At 36.2% G+C, this 20,821-nt stretch overlaps 2 protein-coding genes across 5 annotated transcripts; both read left to right on the forward strand.

The window, feature by feature from the left end:
• The first annotated feature begins 838 nt into the window (after positions 1-838).
• LOC21408391 lies at positions 839-1,701 on the forward strand. The gene has a single exon (XM_010098858.2). It carries the CDS (start codon positions 918-920, stop codon positions 1,515-1,517), a length of 600 nt encoding a protein of 199 aa, XP_010097160.1. The 5' UTR covers positions 839-917; the 3' UTR covers positions 1,518-1,701.
• A 6,152-nt stretch (positions 1,702-7,853) lies between these two features.
• Positions 7,854-20,593, forward strand: LOC21408392 (protein NUCLEAR FUSION DEFECTIVE 4). 4 transcript variants are annotated; one of them, XR_002902295.1, is made up of 4 exons: positions 7,854-8,427; positions 9,947-10,815; positions 19,712-20,288; positions 20,526-20,593. XR_002902295.1 is itself a non-coding variant. In XM_024166085.1 (3 exons), exons 1-3 carry the CDS (start codon positions 8,098-8,100, stop codon positions 20,178-20,180), a joined length of 1,668 nt encoding a protein of 555 aa, XP_024021853.1. In that variant the 5' UTR covers positions 7,854-8,097; the 3' UTR covers positions 20,181-20,487. The 4 variants fall into 4 exon arrangements, 3 of the variants coding, with proteins under 3 accessions (XP_024021853.1, XP_024021854.1, XP_024021856.1); XM_024166085.1 differs by lacking the exon at positions 20,526-20,593 and having other exon boundaries at positions 19,712-20,487; XM_024166086.1 differs by lacking the exon at positions 20,526-20,593 and having other exon boundaries at positions 19,792-20,065.
• Positions 20,594-20,821: the final 228 nt, after the last annotated feature.

The raw sequence follows: 20,821 nt of genomic DNA on the forward strand, positions 1-20,821 counted from the left end.
TAGCCCTAAAAAATGGCAACTTATCCTTTTCTTTTCATATTATTATTATTATTATAAGCTTTTTTACGAAATTCAAAACCTAATATATTAAATTTCATAATATTAAATAGCCGATTTCAAAAATAAAAATAAATAAATAATAATAAATAGCCCTAAAAATGGTTTTCATATTATTATTATTATTATTATTATTATCATCATTGTCATTATCATTATTATTATTATTAAGAATGCTTCTTTTTCTGTATCATAGTTTGAATTATGGTTCGTGACTCGTTACATTATTTTTTTATAAAAATATATGAAAGAAGCCTTCTTTTTCCGTGTCATGGTTTAAATTATAGTTCGTGGCTCGTTACAGTATTTTCTCTCATAAAAATATACGAAGCCTTCCTTTTCCTATTAGAATCACAAACAAAGGCTTGTATTATATAATGGTGCGTTTAGAGTAAAAATCTGTGTCATAATTTAAATTATAGTTCATAATTCGTTATAATATTTTTTTTTATAAAAATACACGTAAATTAAAAATAATTTTAAATCATAATTTTGAATTATGAACCAAACACGCTGGCAAGTGGCAAGTGAGTTGGCAAAAATTGAGAGAATCCACAACCAGCCCATAGCTTTCTCTCCTGAGTTCTGACCCGACAGCGAAACCTTAATCGACCTCGGGTTTTCACATTCTAACCTGGGGCGCTTCCACAAAGTAATTGCCCTCCATTACTCCATCAAATTACAACTCGCCCTTCTCTCACCACACCTATAAATACCGTCCTTCATTCTCTCCAGGTTTGGCAAATTTGCCAAACGGCCCTTCGTCGGAAAAGGAAAGAAATCGAAGAAACGGTTTTTTTTTTTTTCCTCTCTTTAAGAAACGACTCTCTCTCTCTCTTTCTCTGTCTCTCCTCCCCATCATGACTACGACAATTGCGTCCTCGTCTAGGGCAAGATCGGACAATCTGGCGCTTTACAGGACTCGCAGCTCATCGCAGTCGTTGTCTTCGGGATTCGCGTCGTCCACGGCCTTCCTCACTCGGTCCTCCTCTCCCACTCGCGTCACCATGTACGGAGGCTCTTCGTCCCCGTCCTCCCGGTCGGTGCGGTTCGCGGTCGACCGGACGATCTCTCCCGGACGGCGTTCGATGTCGGTTACGAAGCAGCGCAACGGCGGCGCCGGGAACGGAAACGGTAACGGCACGGTTTCCAAGCAGAGGAAGACGTGCATGTGTTCCCCTACGACGCACCCAGGCTCGTTCCGGTGTTCTCTCCACAAGAGCTCTCCGCGTGGCGGTGGCCTGCAAACGTCGTCGCTTAATTCCAATAGCCGCAGGCTGAACTTGATGAGATCGGCGATGGTTAACTCGCTGATCAGGATCGGAGTTGTTGAAGGCGACTTGATGAAAAGATCGTTGTCGGCTCTTATCAGACCGTCGTCGCACCAGCAGCGGCGCCGAGCCGCTTTTCAGCCGAGGCCAAGCCGACTTTCCGTGATGTCCAGAGCCGAAGATCCTTGAATTTTTTTTGAATCTTGGTAGGCTATTTTTTGGAGATGTGTAGGGTACTAGGATTTAATTCAGTAGTTTGGACATATTAGGCTATTCCACTAGCATTGATGTAGGAGCCCTGCTGTTTTCTGATTGATTTTTTTTGGTTTCTTAAAAACAGAAAAGGAGCTTATGTAGACTCTGGTATTTTTGTATTTTTATTTTTTTAGCAATGGTATTTTTGTATTTCTTTTGCAAAGATTTTCGAAGCTTTTTATTATTATTATTATTATTATTTCTGCTTCGTATTATTGAATTCAGAATATTAGTGAAATAGTATATTTTGATTTTAACTTGGGATTATTTCTTTTCCTATTTTTTTATTTTTTATTTTTTAAAGATTTGGAGATTGTTATTATGAGTGGTTTATGAGACAATTTTATGTATAGCCTTGCCGCATATGGTTTGTTGTTGAGCCCAGGAGAGATTACAAGACTTTACTTGTTCACATTATAATCTCTATTTCAAGGTAAAATCTTGAACCCTACATCGTGCACTAGATGAGCGCCACGTGACACAACTGAAAGTATTAATAGCCATGTCAGCTCAGCATCAAATATCCTATAAAATGAAATTCGATATAGACCAACCGCAAGCGGAGAATAACATCTCCATAAGAGGTCGACCGTATCGAGGAGTCAAGATAAACAAGAGGTAGATCGTATAGAGAAGTCAAGATAAGCAAGAAGTCGACCGCTCCAGGTAGATGTAGGTGGAGATGGCTTGATAAGCGCTGAGGAGTTGATTGCACGCAACCCGAGAAAAAACTGAACTTGTAGGATATCTTACGTGACTTGTAAGCAAGCAAAGTTGGTAGGAGAGTAGGTGAAAAACCACCATTGACTGGCAGAAACTCCACCCACCAAGGATTACATCCAAAAATATGGAGACAATGTGATAGAATGTAATGATGAAAATGGCAGAGGTTGAGGGAGGATAGAGCAAATATATACGAGAGAAAATGGCAAGCCCAAGGGGCTCTCAGTCTGTAAGTTGCATTCTCAGAACATAGTAAAAATTTTCTCTCCTCTTCACAGTGAACGTAGTTCTTGAACAAAAGAGTGAACCACTATAAATCTTGGTGTTCTTTCTTCTTGATTACCTTTTTGATCTTCCCAAAGCATAATCAAGTCATTAAATCACGTTAATCCCCTTTTTAATCTGAAGTAATCTTGTTGACGAATTTTCACCGTCAACAATCTCTAGTCCTTTGATTCTTATAATTTTTTACCTTTTTGATGTGTGTATATAACTTTCCGCATGGTGTGGTAAGAAAAATAGGCATTATAATAATAAACTGGCCCATTTGAATTTTAATTGCCATGATTAGTTATCATGATTTTTTTTTCTACTCAAAAAAGAGGATTTGGTGGGGCACTTCATGTCTCCTAGTCCCTTCCACTATATTAAGCAATCTTGAAGACCACCGAGTATATGGAAGGGATTGAATTAGCCTCAACTGATCATCCAACTAATTTTCACTTCTCCTCATCTTGTGGAGCCGCGGAAGCCAACTTAATTTCCCATAAGACAACAATGCGTAGGTGAGGAATATCAAACCCTAAAAAGATGGGCAAAAAGACCTAATAAAAATGTTTTTATCACTACATCACGACCTCAGTGGTGATTAGTTATCATGATTAATGACGAGCTATATTATCCCCACAATCAACGAAAGGTAATTGGAAGAAATATTAATACAAATTAATGATGGTTTCTAGGTCTGCATAGCTGTCCTGGAGTCTTTAAGACCAAAAACAAAAAAACAAAAAAAAGATATTATTAAGTGGAGTTTAATTTAATCTGTGGTTGCAAAGCATAGCAGCAAATTGCACTTGTGGCGTAGATGTCAAATTAATAATAAAAGGTGGAGTAATCTATAAGATAATAGAATCTAAGCCTAATTGGATTCTCTGGGTTGCACCCTCTTACTGCTGATATCAAAATTCAGGTCCCTTCCCCAATCAAATCTTAAAAAGAGAACAACAACAACAGTAATAATGAGATTTGTTTGTTAGGCACTAAAAAATAACAATTGAAAAGATTGTTTTTAGCCGCTTACATCTAGATTAAAAAATATTTGTTTTTATTTTTTAGGAGAAAATTTTTTATTTTTTAACATTAAAAATTATTTCTTTTTCATTATTTTTTTAATTTAATGTGATTTTAACTATATCTAATCGTTAGAAATTAATTATGATATGAAGGCACCACCGATAAAAACCATAATAATAAAATAAGTTTCTATGGTAGAATTGAAAAAAAAAAAAAAGAATTATTGATAGTTTTCTATTTTTCAACCATTAAATCTAAATAAAAAACTATTTATTCTGTATATTTTTTTAATCTGATATAATTTTAATAATATTTTACAATTAGAAACTAATGCTACCGATAAAGTGTCCTACTCGAAGAGTCCCAGAATGTGAAAGGTTTGCATCCATGTTGGAGGAGGGGGGACATAACCGCGGCTATCTAATAATTTGGGTATTTTTGTGCTAAAATAGACACGATACATGGGACATGGTTGAAGTGCGGATGTTTGCTGACATCCTGACATAACACGTGAATGAAAAGAAAAAAAAAAAAATCATACATCAAGTTAATTTGCTACCCCGTGCATGATCGATGGTTAGATCAAGTGAAATCCATAGGACACATTACTTCGATCCAATAACTACGAATACGTGGCTTAATCAACAAATGTGTAGCAGTGCAACTATAATAATACAACTTAACAGTAGCCCATGTAGACTGTTTTTAGTTTAAAAAGACGAATGTTTCATTTTGTATGCAAAATTCTCAGTTGAATTTTCGTGAAAACATTATTTTTCTAAACAAAAGCTGGATTCTATTAACAAAAAAAAAAAAAAAACATAAAAAAGAAGCTGGATTTACTCTGTTTTCCAGTTGCCATAATTTCTAGGTCCTTTTTCATCTGTGCAAACGTCTATGGTTCTAGCATCAAGTTATCATAATTTTAATTCCAAAAGGCAACAAAAAAATGTTTAAACAATGCAATGAAGCGGCTGTTTAAACAAATGAAATTCAGGCTTAGTAATGGTGTCTAAAAGTTTATTTCAAAATACGTATGAACAACAATACCAAATTAGCATAAGTTTAAAAGGGATAAGACAAAAGGGTGGAAGGTTAAAAGGAAATCTAAAGCAATGCCTCCCTTTGTGGTGGGGCATATAGATTTTATGTTTTTGTAAATAGTAAATTTTTTTTAATTATTTTCTTCTTTTTTATATTAACTTAAAAGAAAAATAATTATGTAACAAGGGCTTAAAAAAATGCATCAAACCCATGCCTTAAAATGATTTAAATTATTCTTGTAGAGTACATAATCAACCCCAGCATTTCTCATCCACTGTATTTAGTATTTTAAATATACTCTTAACAGTAACATATTTAAAATTTCCTTATTAGCAAAAAAATATTAAAATTTCCTTGATAGTGTCATATTAAAAATTTTCCCTTTTTTTGTTAAAAAAAAGTTAAAGATGTATTTTACTGTAAAATATGTTGTATACCACTTTTGAAATCTAATTATTTATCTGCACCATTTTTATGTGAAAGTTATGCTTAAACTTTTGAGATAACTATACTAAATAGCAAAATTTCATACTTGAGTTCAAATTTACCAAAAATTTCAAAATATTATAAGAATATAAAAATGAGTAGAACACACAATTATTCTTAATTTTTGTTAGAATTAATTACATATATGTCTATTTTATAAGGGATGAAAAAAAGAATGTCACAAGTTGTTATATTTACATATAAATCTGTAAAATAACTCATAATGACATTTTTATATTTAATTAACTACTTTTTAAATTAGTTATACAAATTCACAACCACTCAGATAAAAAAAAGGATGTATTTAAAATTGTATTATATCAATAATTATAAAATAGAGAGATTGATATATTGTTGAATTAAAGGAGAGTAAAAATGATCATTCAGTGTTAAAACGTCTTTTAATTGAGCCCAAAATGACTAGAACACACGGGATGGTAGGAAGTCCACAGGCCAACTTCTTGGGCCCAACAAGCCAACTATTGAGACGCAGCATGACACCTACCATAGAAATCTTGATAAATATTGGTCATGATTTTTATCTTTTAATCTTTATTTATAATTTTTTAATTAAATAATTACACTAATAAATTTTTTTTATAAAGAATAAAGTGTAAAAATTCAGACTCATGCACTCTTATGGGTAAATTTTGTAATTTGTTTTAAAAAAAATGTTGGTAGGAAGGGCATTATGGAATAAATCGTCCTCAATAGTCAACAAATTTGAATTTGGAAACCAGAAGAATCAAAACGCTTTTATTTTGCTTATTACACTGCTTCCCAATAGCTATTGAACTTGGTATTTTTGCTGATCTGTTGAAATTGGTATTTGGTAAAACCCCCATCACAACGAGTTATGAATAATAGATCCACGCGGCCTAAGAGGAAACGTAACTTCGCATAACGAAACTAAAGCAATTATCAGTTGTTAAAGAGGTCTTGGCTCAATTATATTTACGTAAAATGTGCCCCACAAATTAATGAGGACCCTACTAGATAGTATATCATATTCCTAGGAGCAGAGTCTGTGGTTTGGTGACAATTCAATTATATGCATCTTTTTAGGGACAATTATGTTTTTGGCTTATGTGGTATTTCTTTCAAAGGAGAAGAAAATTTGAAAGTGTAGAAGCATGCATAAGCAAAAACTGGACAAAGAAAGAAAAAAAAAATCATATTTAATTGGCTAAATACAAAAAAAAATTTATTATTTTTAAAGAGATACGAAAGACTTTTATAGTTGATATGAAAATAAAATAAGTTAATAAGACACAATTTAATCATCAATTTTTGTAAAAATAGTTGAATTATCTTTTTAATTTAATATAATTTTAATCAATAAGAGAAATAATAAATTTCTTAACTGCATATTCTGGGCACTGTCTAACCTCCTTTATAAGTTGTTGACGCCAAGGCATTTTTAGACGCTTGATCTTCCTTTTGACCTATCATCGGAAGGTTTTTAATTTGTGTTAGGAGAGGACTCACCTGGTGGTGTGTGCGTCAACCTTCACCATCATTGACGACACATGTTTACTAATCGCTTGTCTTTTCTACCATTTTTATCCTGGTGTTGAACGGCCTCGCTTTTTTAGGTGTTTTGATGTTTTATTTGTGGATTTTTTATCTTGTCAATGACGATTCTTACCCTAATTTTACTTTTTGTTTTGGTTTTATTCGTTAGTGTTTGGTTAAGTTTTTTGTCTTCATAAATGTTCCTTTGCAGGTAGTTGTGTTACCTCAGTGCTATTAGGACTGTTCATGGGTTGGGTTGATGCGGGATAAGATTTTTTTTTCCCGTCTCAAAGGGTGCGGGTTGCACATATTTAGCTCCAACGATGTTAGAAAAATTTCACAACCCAACGATGTTCGGGTTGGGTTGGGGCGGTGCGGGGTGGGTTGGGTGGTCGGTTTCAACATTCAAAAAATCAAAGACTTAAAGTTCAATATAATATTCAAACTTCATCATTAAATAGAAAGAGCAACCATCCTTATCAGTCCGGCGAGAGAGCACCGGAGAAAGTGGGCAAGACGGCGGCCGAGAGGACTAAGCAATGAGGAGAGAGTTATGAGGGGGTTCACGGGAGAGAAAGAAGAGGTAAAACTGAAAAGGAATAGGCAAGAAGAGGGGGTTCACGGGAGGGGAGACCGAGAATGAGATTGTGAATCCTAATGTTAGCGAGCCTAAGGTAGAACTTGGGCAGTTTGGCTTGGGCCGAAAGCTTGAGGGTATGTTGTGCGGGTTGGGTTAGGGATTGCGGGTTGTTATGGGCCCAACCAATAATCCGCCCCAAACACTTCAGGCCAGAGATATAATGGGCAAAAAATTTAAAAATAATACTGCGAATTATATTTTTTAACTTGAGTTGGGGCAGAATGAGTTGGGTTTGCAGGTTGTTCAAGTTTATGAACAGTCCTAAGTGCTATTTGTTTTTTTGACATCAGTTGATTGAAAGGATTTGCTTAAGATGCTCTATATTTGGTGTACCTGTTTTGATGTTTTCCATTTCTAAAGCCCGATACAAATTTTTTTTTTTAACATTTTATTCGAGTTAACTCATTAAACGTGTTTATTTTTCATGTATTAAAAGACTACGCATGCGAATTGCTATTCGTATCGTCCTTTCAAATTTTACAACATATTTTTCCTTTCAAAAAATGAATAAATAAGTTTGATGGTTCGGTATATCAATATACTCCACTTGGCAGGAATATGTGTGATTGTGGTCATTTCACGAGAGAGGGACTTTGCGGAACATCGTGGGTGGTCAAATCAGCACCTGTCGTTTTTCTTCTTGTTTACATCTATATCTACTTTCTGTTTCTCTCTCCACATTTTTCTTCCTAAGACGGCTGCAGCTCGCTGTTTTAATCTCCCTTTGATTTCCGTTTTTGCTACAATATTTCCAACTCACAAACACACAAGTGTCGTTAGCTACATTCGTTACTTACACCGTCGTCAAACATGGCGGGCCCGGTTCTGAAAGCAGGAAGCCGACCGCCGTGGGTGGGTTTGGCGGCGGCGGTGTGGGTCCTAATTGCCGCTGGGAACGGCTACACTTTCCCACTCTACTCGCCTCTGCTGAAATCGGTTCTGGGTTTCAGTCAACAGCAAGTGACCGTACTTGGAGTGGCCAACGATATTGGAGAGAGCGTTGGGTTGCTTCCTGGGATTGTGTGCAATAAGTTCCCTCCTTGGGCCTTGCTCTTGGTTGGTACGGCTTGTTGCTTCTTTGGGTACGGCGTCATCTGGCTTGCTGTTAGCCAAACTCTTCCCAACTTGCCTTACTGGCTGGGGAGTGCTGAATATGCGTTGTTTTCAAGTTTTTAAGCATGCCCATTTGCGATTTATTGATTCTAGCAGGCTGTTGTAGGGATCAAAGGTTCAAGATATATGTATTTCTTTGAAATAATGGGCTTTAATTTAAAGAGGGGGAAAAAAGTTCGAAATTTTAGAACGTGGATCTGGTTGATTGCAGTAAGTTTGTCCGTAAAATAAGGTAATATTAACTTTGAGCCATGTTGTAAAATGATGATGTATAGTTGAGCTGATCAGAACACTTCTCATGTTTGGTGAGAATATCCCTGATTTTTTTATGATCGATTTTATCAATCTTAGGTCTGTTCTTTTACATTTTTGAGTTAGAGTGACTTGAGTGATGATCTTTGAGTTTGAGTTATAATTTGAGTTTGTGTTTGGATGTGCATATTTAAGTTATGATTTAAATTGAGAATATTTTTAAATTTGTATTTGGTTGAGTCAAAATTTAAATTTGTATTTGGATAGTATTTTAATAAAAACTCAATGGTGATGAAAAATTTTAATAGAGTATATAGGTGGGGTTTTATTCGTCTTTTTATTGTGAATGTATAGAAAAAAAAAATTATCTCAATCGGAATTAAAATGAAAAAGATGACATTTTTAAAAATAAAAAAAAATAATATTCATTAACTTGAGTTTGAGTTTATGAATTTGAGTTAAAAGGAAAAATTTGAACTCGATTTTAGCTCTAAATTCAAGTTCAAACTCGAGTTTAAACTCAAATTTTACAAAAAAACATAAACTTAAATAGAATTGTAACTCGAATTCATATTTTTTCTAAATTTTGTTCTAAAAAACAACCTCTTAGTTTCCTTAATTACTCACTCTAGTTATTCATCACCTGCCACTAATAGAATCGGAGAGAGACTTATACCAGAAGGTTGTTGTTTGTAGCTCTCGGCCTAAATGGCTTCTAGATGACGAGTTGTTTGGGGCCCCGGGACCCACCCAATAAGATCAAATATCATACTTTTCCTGTCATTATGGGTGTTTTTGCGTTCATAGTGAAATTCTGTGTATATGTGTACTTTTTTTTTTAAAGGTTTATTTCAATTTTTATGTCTCCGAACTATAGCTAAATTTCATTTTCGTCTGTTACTTTTAAAACATCTTAAGAAAGTTTCCGAATTACCATATGACTGTTAGAATCTTGTTGTAAATAGGCATGATTTCCTTATTAATAGTCATGTCCTAACATGTAAAATTACATTATTGACCTCTATTAAACCACATAAACATATGGTCCTCTCGTGTCTTTTCCCGTCAAGATTTTAAAAGTTGGATGAAAAGAATGATTTGAGACGATTTCATAAATTAAGGACTCATTCTTAGATGTTTTAAACCTTAGTGACCAAAATAGAATTTGTCCTATAGTTCGGCACTAAAAATGGGATTAACGCTTTTTTAAAACATATCTGTAATTGTGTTTGCCGTTCTTGTATTTTCTGTCAGCATATGAACTTATAACCTCTCTCTACCAATGTTATGGCAGTTATTTATGACTCTTTGCATTGCTACAAATAGCAACGCTTGGTTTGGGACAGCTGTTCTTGTGACCAACATGAGGAACTTCCCTCTCAGTAGGGGCACGGTTGCTGGAATTCTCAAAGGTTATGTTGGGCTCAGCGCTGCAGTGTACACAGTCATATACAGTGCAGTACTTAAAAAGTCCCCTTCCAATCTACTATTGTTTCTTGCTCTTGGAATTCCTGTTTTGTCTTTGGCCATGATGTATTTTGTCCACGCATGTACACCATCGTCCGAAGAAGACTCTTCGACGCATATCCATTTTATCTTCACTCAAGCTCTTAGTGTTTTGCTAGCAATCTATCTTCTCACAACTACTGTATTGTATGACACCATGTCCCTAAGTGATGCTGTGTCTTATACTTTAGTCGCCATATTGGTCGTGCTTCTTCTGTCTCCCTTAGTAATTCCTATCAAGATGACACTCTTTCCTACAAATTCAAAGAACCTTGCCTCGGAAGACATTGCCGCTCAAACAGATCCGTTGTTGGAATCTTCTTCATCAGCTACAAACCTTGGAAGTTTTCATGAGAACGACTATGCTTCGGATGTGGAAATACTGCTTGCTATTGGTGAAGGGGCAGTGAAGCAGAAAAGGAGACCTAGAAGGGGGGAGGATTTCAAGTTTCGCGAAGCATTTATAAAGGCTGATTTCTGGCTTCTTTGGATTGCATACTTTCTTGCGGTTGGTTCAGGAGTAACTGTCCTCAATAATTTGAGCCAAATTGGAGTTGCATTAGGATTTGACAATACAACAATATTGTTGGCATTGTTCAGCTTTTGCAATTTCGCAGGTCGCCTTGGCTCTGGTGCTGTTTCTGAGTACTTTGTCAGGTACATTATTCGTTAATTTTGATATCAAAATCACACAATAATTGACTGTTGTTTTTTAATTTGCTCTAAACCATAGCCGATTTATAGTCCACTTGAAAAGTGAGTTTTTCAGGGAATTATTAATTTCTTTCATTGATCATCTATTTATAGGATTTACACACTATATACAAATCCTTCGAATCAGGAAAGTATTCACTGATTTAAGGAATATAGTTAATTCTAGGTAGAGAATAACTTCTAATAGCTACTTTCCTAAAATACAAAGATTGACAACTAATTAGCTAATTTACAGCTTTACAAGGATTGTTTCCAAAACAGTTTCGATTTTCTAACACTCCCCCTCAAGCTGGTCTAAAGATATCTTCCATAGCCAACTTGCCAATTAAAAAGTCAAACTGTTTTTTGTATAGCCCTTTGGTGAAGACATATGCCACTTGTTCCTCGGTAGGAATATAGGTCATACAAACCAAACCGTTATCTATCTTCTCCTTAATGAAATGCTTATCCACTTCTACATGTTTTGTGCGGTCATGGAGAACTGGATTATGGGCAATTGAAATTGTAGCCTTGTCGTCACAATATAACTTCATAGGAGATGACCCCAACGCCTTTAATTCCTCTAGCAATCTTCTTATCCACATAATCTCACAGATGCCATGTGTCACAGCTCTAAATTCAGCCTCCGCACTACTTCTAGCGACCACGTTCTGTTTTTTGCTTCGCCATGTAACCAAGTTGCCACCTACAAATGAGCAGTACCCCGAGGTAGATCTTCAGTCCACTATACTTCCAGCCCAGTCTGCATCAGTGTAGGCTTCAATTTGTAGATGTCTCCGTGACTTGAACAGAAGGCCTTCACTTGGTGTCCCCTTTAGATACCTTAGAATCCTGTAAACAGCTTCAAACTGTTCCGAACTGGGTGAATGCATAAACTGACTAACCATGCTTATAGAGAATGCTATGTCAGGGCGTGTATGAGATAGGTAAATCAGTCTCCCAATGAGTCTCTGATAACGCTCTCTGTCCTTCACACTCTCGGCTTTTGCAGGCTGTAGCTTTACATTAGGCTCTATTGGTGTTTCAGCAGGCTTGCAACCTAACATACCCGCCTCATTAAGTAGATCAAACACATACTTACACTGATTTACAAAAATACCTTCTTTGGACCTAACAAACTCCATTCCAAGAAAGTATTTTAATGCCCCCAAGTCCTTGATCTCAAATTCTTCAGCGAGTCTTCCTTTTAACTTCTCTAGTTCACTATAATCATCTCCAGTTAGCACCATATCATCCACATACACAATTAAGACGGCCACTTTCCCTTCCTTTGAATGTTTGTAGAACATAATGTGATCAGCTTGACTTTGAGTGTATCCATAACGCTTTATCACCTTGCCAAAGCGCTCAAACCAAGCTTTAGGAGACTGCTTGAGTCCATATAAGGACTTCTTCAGTTTGCACACTTTCGCAACTCCAAAACTTTCTTCGAAACCTGGTGGCAGACTCATGAACACTTCCTCCTCTAGGTCTCCATTAAGGAAGGCATTTTTAATGTCCAATTGATGTAAGGGCCAATTGGAATTTACTACAAGGGACAACAAAACTCTAATTGAGTTTATTTTAGCTACCGGGGCAAAAGTCTCTTAGTAGTCTATCCCTAAGTTTGAGTGAAACCTTTTGCCACAAGCCTAGCTTTATATCTCTCAACACTTCCATCAGCTTTACTCTTTATTGTAAAGACCCATTTACACCCAACAACTTTTTTTCCTCTCGGTAATTCTACAATCTCCCAAGTACCATTCTTCCTCAAGGCATTCATTTCCTCAAACATTGCCAATTGCCAACTCGGTTCATCTAGTGCTTCCTGAATGTTTCTAGGCACCACAAGGTTTGAAATATTTGTAGTGAATGCTCTATAGCTGTCAGAAAGGTTATTGTAGGAAATATATTTGGCAATAGGATGTTTAGTGCACGTGCGGGTTCCTTTTCTAAGGGCAATGGGAAGATCAGGGTCGAGGACCTGTGTAGGAATTTCTGGAGCTAATTCTAAACAAGGTTCGGGTGCAGATATTTCAGAATTAGGATTAGAGTCTAATGGCAAAGAATGAGTAGGAATAGACGAAGAATTACCTGAGACACTTGGAAGGCCATCACCCAGGGCTTCCGTTTGACCATGTGTTAGGAAGATTAATTGGTCTTTACTTCTTCCAGGGATATTCTTCCTTGTATAAACCACAGGCTCAAGATTGCTATGATTTTTTTTCCATTCGTAGTATTTCTTTTTCTGACAGACCAGTGATATTAGATTCGGATTCAGTGGGTTTAGTTTCCTTATTTTCTTTTTCCATTGATTTAAGAGGGATATCAAGAATCGGATTAGGTAAGGGTTCAACAATTTCCCAAAAATTTGGTTCAACTAAGTTCTCCCCCTGAAGTAAATTTTTGGTCAAATATGGGGTTTTTTCCATAAAAGAGACATCCATAGTTGTGTAACACCGTTTTGTAAGGGGATTAAAAAACTTGTAACCCTTTTTATTAGGAGTATATCCTACAAAAACACATTTTTCTACTCTTGGGTCTAACTTAGACCGTGACCTTTTTGGAAGGTGAACATATGCAGTGCAACCAAATATTTTCAAAGGTAATTCAGAATTAATTTGAGAATCTGAAAATACCTTTTTGAGACACTCCAGCGGGGTAGTGTACTGTAAAACTTTTGTGGGCATCCTGTTGATTAGATATGATGCAGTTAGTATGGCATCCCCCCATAAGTATTTTGGAATATTCATGTAAAACATCATAGCCCGGGCTACTTCTAACAGGTGCTTATTTTTGCGTTCAGCTATTCCGTTTTGTTCAAGAGTATTTGATCATGATGATTGATGTAAAATACCTTTTTCTTTTGAGAAGGTTTCCAAAACTTTATTAAAATATTCCGTTCCATTATCAGATCTCAAAATGCTGATTTTTGTTTGAAATTGATTTTCAATCATTGTGTAAAAATCTTTAAAAATTCTTTCAACTTCAAATTTTTCCCGCATTAAATATACCTAGCAAAGACGAGTATGGTCGTCAATAAAGGTTACAAACCATTTTTTTCTTGAAACAGTGGTTACCTTTGAGGGTCCCCAAACATCGCTATGAAAAAGATAAAATGGTTTTGAAGCTTGATAAGGTTTTTGGATATAAGGTTTACGTTGACTCTTTGTGTCACGCCCATAAACCGGGGTTGGTGACGTGGAGGCTCGTTTAGAAATTTAAACCTGTTTGAGAGAGAATGATTAGCAAAATAATTTAATTCCTTTCAAATCCAAAACATTCAGGTATTTCCAAACGAGCCCCTGCATTCAAGAGAAATTTAATTTCAAGAACGGTGGTGGAATTTTCAACCAAACCAGTTTAAAACCACATCACTGGTATCATGTTAGGAATTTTCACAGGTGTTTAGCATACATGAATATAAACATAAGTAAATGTGACATCAACCACAATCTAGCAATATTTAAGTTTACAATACATAATCTCTTATACATGCCTTGAAATAAAAGATAGGAGGGATACAACTCTTTGCTTCCCGAGATCAAGTCCACATCACCGGTAATAGCTACCTATTCCGCACCACTCCTCGCGTCGTCTGGAGGGGTTTAATACATTTGAAAACAGGAAAAGGTGAGCGAAAGGCCCATTATGATATAATTTTATAAAGCATTTAAATTAAAGGTACTCATGGTCCGAAGATATACACCCGGAACTGATCATCCTCTTTTTTTTAAAAAAAAAGGAAATACTCACATAGTAGAATATGTCTGTGTAATGAAAGTGTGCAGCTCATCATACCACTAATCAAGAAGCGGTAAAATGTATGTCTCGTAAAAAGTGCAGAGCCATAGTTTCACTAAACAAGAAGTGGATCCGTACGGGTTTCGGGACCTGCCCCCAAGGATGCGATTCCCACATCCCGATCTCTGTGGCCACCATGCGTTGTATCATTCCTTAAATAATTCATTTTAAGAAATGATACTCTTTAAAATCTCATTTCCAAAATCATTGGAAAACCTAATAGCATTCACATGCTATTTCTTTTAAAATCATTTACTTTAAACATGTTTTGTTCTAAAACATTTTCATTGGCCAAAATTGACTTCTCCACTAGCTTTATCACAAAAGCAATATCTTAGGAAGTATTTCTCATTCCTAAAACGAATTAAGTTCAATCATGTTTAATTGTTTCCTATTAGTGTGCCTTGACTCAAATCCAATTTTCACAATGATTTTATAATTCAGTTTGGGGGTTCTTTAAAAATTAGAATCCAATCCATAGGTTTAGTTTTCCTATTTAATTTCAGTTTAAAAACAAGTTTCTAAAGAAATTTTGGCAGCATGCCGGCATAAATAGAAAAAATGTCAAACCTGCAATTCAAGTCCAATTTCAATATATATTCTCCAAAATCCATCAAAATCAGTTTTTAATCTATTAAACAAGTCCAATAACTAAAAACCCCCAAGCTTAAAATTCCAACAATAACTGTTCAAACTCGAACACTAACTCAAAATTATTCAAATCTAACCAAAATCAAACTTTCTCGAGCTTAAAATTTGAATCAAAGAGTGGGTTTCAAAGGGTTTTACCTCAAATCAGTTGCTCGAGCTTTGTCTCCCTCAATTTATCTGTTTTTCATTTTTTTTTGGTGATTCTTAGCCAAACTGCCGAGAGAGAGAAGGAGAGAGAAACCCGGAGAGAGAGAGCAAGGGAGAGAGAGAGAACGCCGGCAGGAGGAAGCCCAGAGAAGGAGGTGGCCGGCGGTGGAAGAAAATAGAGAGAGAGAGAGACTGGTGCACGGGAAGAACCAGAGAAGAAGAAGAAGAAAGAAAAGAACAAAAAGAAAAAAAAGAGTGGGCTGGCGCACGGGAAGGGAAAGGGGGAAAAGAAAAAAAAAGAAAAGAAAAAAAGAAAAAGAAAAAGAAAAGAAAAGGAAAAAGAAAAATGAAAAAAATGGAAAATGTATTAAATTTAAGTGTGTTTTCTAAAAATATTTGGGGTGAAATTATAAATACTGAAAATAACTTAAAGTCCCTTGATTAATTATGAAAATCAAATTAGGCACACTAATAATCCACAGTTTAGCATAATTAAACATGTTTAATTCTAGAGGGCGTTACACTTTGCCAATAAACAGCTTTCACATTGAAATGATAAAGGATTAACCTTTTTAAATAACGCTGGAAACAAATGTTTTAAATAAGAAAAACTAGGATGGCCTAATCTGCAATGCCAAACCATTATTTGATCACGAACAGAAAGAGAACTAATACTACGAAGTCCTTGAGCAATTTTATTACTAGGTAATTTATCCTCGAAATAGTAGAGACCATTGATCATCCTAGCATTGCCCATCGTCTTTCCCGAGCTCTGGTCCTGAAAAATACAATGGGATTCATAGAAGGTGACACAACAATTAGAATCTCTAGATAATTTGCTGACAGATAACAAATTACAAGTAAGTTTAGGAACATGGAGAACAGATTTAAGATCTATTCCCTCATAAATTTTTATCAGACCCTTTCCTGCAATTGGTGAGAAATTACCATTTGCTATCCTAACCTTTTTATTTCCAGGACACGGTGAATATGATTCAAACAAATTTGAAGAGTTGGTCATATGGGCGGATGCTCCATAATTGATTATCCATGGAGCAGATGATTTGAAATGACAAGCTAGAGCATTTAATTCATTACATGTGTATGCCACAAATGCACTAGGAGTACCAGATATCGAGTTGGATTTCAGCAGTGTAAGAAGTTGCTCCATTTGCTCCTTAGTGAAGGGGTTGGTTTCGGCCTCATTAGCAGCAGTGAGGGCATGTCCTGGTTTGTCACCTATTTTACCTTTCCAATTTGCAAGTTTCCCATGGATTCTCCAACAAGTTTCACGGGTATGGCGAGGCCTGTTGTAAAAATCACACCAAACACGTGATTTTTCATCAGGTTTGCGCTGATATGTGGTGGCTTTGTTATAGCCTCCACCCGTGGTTACCAAGGCTGAACCTTCAACAGCAACTCCAGGTCCCTTCTTGCCCAGCATCACATTCCTCCGACTCTCCTCTCTTCTCCAATTGAAGGCAGGGGTTGTCTTCCAATGATTCTCCCCCTTACCTCATCAAACTCGACATTGAGGCCAACCAAGAATTTGAAGATACGATTATCCTCCATAGTCTTCTTATGATGGCATCCATCCTCGGCAGATTTCCACTCATAGGTATTGAAGAGGCCCAGATCTTGCCAAATTCGCTTCAAAGAATTGAAGTATTTTGTGACGTTGTCCTCCCTTTGCCGAATTTCACCGAGTTTGAGAGTCAATTCAAAGATATGAGATTGATTCCCTAAATCAGAATACATCTGATTTACATTTTCCCAAAGCTCTTGTGCCGTTGGATAGCACATGTGTTGCGTGATTTGTGCTCGCAAGTGCACGAGTCGCCTCAAGTAATAAAGTGTGAACAAGAGTATCGATCCCACGAGGATTGAGTCACTGATAATGGAATGTGAAAGTCACCTCAAACACCAAATTTGATAAAAGAATCAACTAACTACAATTCAATAAACTAATGAATCAATGATGAGTAAGGGCTAGGATTACTGATTTTCCCTCAGTTGCAACTCTGACCTCAATTGCTATAGGAATGCTATAGCAAAGTTTAATATTGTTGTAGCAAAGTTCATCAATGTTGTAGCAAAGTTCATCCGACCACAATTGCTGTAGCAAAGTTCAACATTGCTGTAGCAAAGTTCATCCAGTCAACCTAAAAATTCTGCATATTCCTCTTCCGACAGATCTATGCTCGTAATTCCTCAAACCGAAATTAACCTATTCCTAGGCATTTCAGTTTTCAAAACCTGGAGTTAAACACCAATTTTAATGGGCCGTACAAGGTAGTAATATATTCCTATACTATTCCCTTATATTATTCAAGACAGATCTAACTAAAACTAACCTTTCTAGAATTAATTTTAGTTTGTATTTTCCACTAAATGATGGCCTGTCACTTAACAGAAATTCGACAATAAATACACTTGAATAAACAGGATGAAAATTACTTAAGCAATTAGAATAACAAATAAGTCTTCATTGCAACTTTGGTTCCATCAATAATCCTAGCTAAAGAAATTTAGCTCATGGTTGAATTTATAAAAACCAAATTCTCAATATAATTCATTGTTCAACAAAATTTGTAAACCCAGCAAGAAATTAAATAAAACAGAGAGATAGAAAAGAGTTTAGCTGATTTGGAGCTTCAATCTTTTTCTCCTCCTTCCCCTTCTTCAAGCGAGCTTTCACTGGATGAAGAAAGCTGGAAAAATCCCTCTCTTAGTATTGGTCCCCTCTTCTTCTTCCTCTCTGTTCTGCACAGATTTTAGCTCTTTTTTTTTTCTTTCTTTTCTCTCAGAAAAATGGCATAAAGCCTTATTAGTGCTTATCCTTTTTTTTTTCTTTTAGTTGTCTCTGGCTTTGTACGCTGGATTCAGAGAGCAAGATAGCTCCCTGGCGGCTGCAAAAGGGTGGGATATTAATCCCCCTGAGAACCAACGCCCAGGACAAAGCCTTAGGGCTGGTGATGAGCTCTTCCACATGGTAAGAATTGAGTGGAAAGAGAGTATGGTGGACAGGTGGCGACGTGGGATTGGTGAAATGCGTAGGTGCACGGGAATCAAGTGAAGCACAATGCAGGTGATCGAACAAGCTAGAACCAATTCCCAAATTTAATTCCCTTGATATTGTTGACCCATTTAAGCTTTATCTTTTCAATTTGGCTCCTTTTTCTTTGTACTTTTGACCCCATGTCATTTGAAACTTTTCATTTAAGCCCCACTGTTACACAAATGAGAACACTAATTATTTTGGAAAGAAAACTAAAATAGAAATTACTAAAACTAAAGGAAACAAACTAAAATAAATTAAAATAAATCTAAAATGAAAAGTAAATTCATTAACATTCAAAATAAAGTAGAGTAAAATAAAATAAGTTAAAAATCACAAAAACTAGCCACTTTAAATGCACAAAAATAGTGGAATAACTCTATTTTTAATAGAGTTATCAACATTCAATTAGAGCTAATGTCTTCTTCCATAGAGTTCACGAGCCATGTCATCACCATGGAATTCTCAGCGTCCCATGTAGCATAGTCCGGATCATCCTCTGCAAGAGCCTTCTTGTCACCTGTCAGGTAGCCCATCTTTCCACGTCCTCTGATGTACATCCGAACTGATTGAGACCATCTCAGAAAATTGTCACCATTCAATCGAATTGTGGTGATTTGGACAAAATGGGATTCCGAGGTGGTTGTACTGATTTTTGTGGAATCAGTGGTAGTGGGATTGTTCGAAGATGATTGAGGAACAGTAGGGGATTCATTTGAAATGTCTGACATGGTGATAGAAAGAGTAGAGGATCGAATAAGAGGAAGAAGAAGAAGAATTACAGCAAGCAATTTGCCCTATTAATTTCTTTCATTGATCATCTATTTATAGGATTTACACACCATATACAAATCCTTCGAATCAGGAAAGTAATAACTGATTTAAGGAATATAGCTAATTCTAGGTAGAGAATAACTTCTGACAGCTACTTTCTTAAAATACAAAGATTGACAACTAATTAGCTAATTTACAGCTTTACAAGGATTGTTTCCAAAACAGTTTCGATTTTCCAACAAGTCCAAGCTTAAACAAGAAGATTTATGTGTGTATTCTTATATGATGTGCATGCTTAGCTCTCTTTCCTCTTTTTTCAAAACTTTTCCTCTTTTTGAACCTCTTGTCCCCCTTGTCTTACTAGTGGGATCAATTTCTTGTTGTAGATTATGAAACTAAGTCAATACTTGACCCGGTTTTGTCCAGGTCAAGAATGATTCCTCGTACCGTATGGATGACTTGTGCACACGTGCTTATGATCTTGGCATTCCTTTTGTATGCATCAGCTCTCAGCGGCACGCTCTATGCTGCAACTGCTCTGCTTGGGGTTTGCTATGGGGTTCAGTACTCTATGATGGTCCCAACTGCCTCCGAGCTTTTCGGACTGAAACATTTCGGTGTAATCTCCAGCTTCATGCAGCTAGGCAATCCCATTGGAGCAGTTCTTTTCTCAGCTCTACTTGCTGGCTCTGTCTATGATGCTGAAGCCGCCAAGCAAGGAGGAGGATCCACCTGCTTAGGTCCAGATTGCTTCAGGCTCACATTCCAGGTTCTAGCCGGGGTCTGTGGATTAGGTACCATCATGGGCATAATTCTAACAATAAGAATAAGACCAGTTTACCAAATGCTTTACGCCGGGGGCTCTTTCCGACTGCCTCAGAGTTCAAGCCACTGATTGCTGGAGACACCATTGTCCTGGAAAAGCAAGGCAGGCTGGTTTTCAATAGAGGGTAGTTCTAATAAAGTTGTTTCAGCACAACTGGAATATCCGAGGCATGACTTGGTAATGTATTTGTTATGTTGGGAAATTTTTCTGAGAGATAGGATGCCCCACCAAAAAGCATGTATCATTTGTAGGTTTTATTTATGCTTACTAGTAGCAATAAGTTTTAGGAAGATGATGTGGGGATATAATATATGATTAAACTTACATATTCAAATCAATATATAACTACTGCCCTTTTGAGGGCTGTTTGAGATAATGAATGCAATATTAACGTTGATGTGGTGTATCATGCAGACAGACTTGATTGAAGCTGCTATAATGCTATTGTACCAGTTTCTCTTCTCCACTGCTTTGGTAGGGACTCTTTTTTTTTTTTTTTTTTTTTTTTTTTTTTTTTTTTTTTATGGGGGGTAATACGGTGTGGGTATTTGGTTCCTACTTTATTAATAAGAAATAAAACCACTAAAATTCGAATTTTAGTAGACACGTACACACTCACTCATTCAACCACTTGAACTAGCCTCAAGTGGCTGCTTTCGGTGGGGACCTATTTTGGAGGGGAGGAACTGCTCATTTGTGTATCACTGGGT

The sequence above is a fragment of the Morus notabilis genome, unplaced genomic scaffold, assembly GCF_000414095.1.
Source record: "Morus notabilis unplaced genomic scaffold, ASM41409v2 Scaffold843, whole genome shotgun sequence".
NCBI lineage: Eukaryota > Viridiplantae > Streptophyta > Magnoliopsida > Rosales > Moraceae > Morus > Morus notabilis.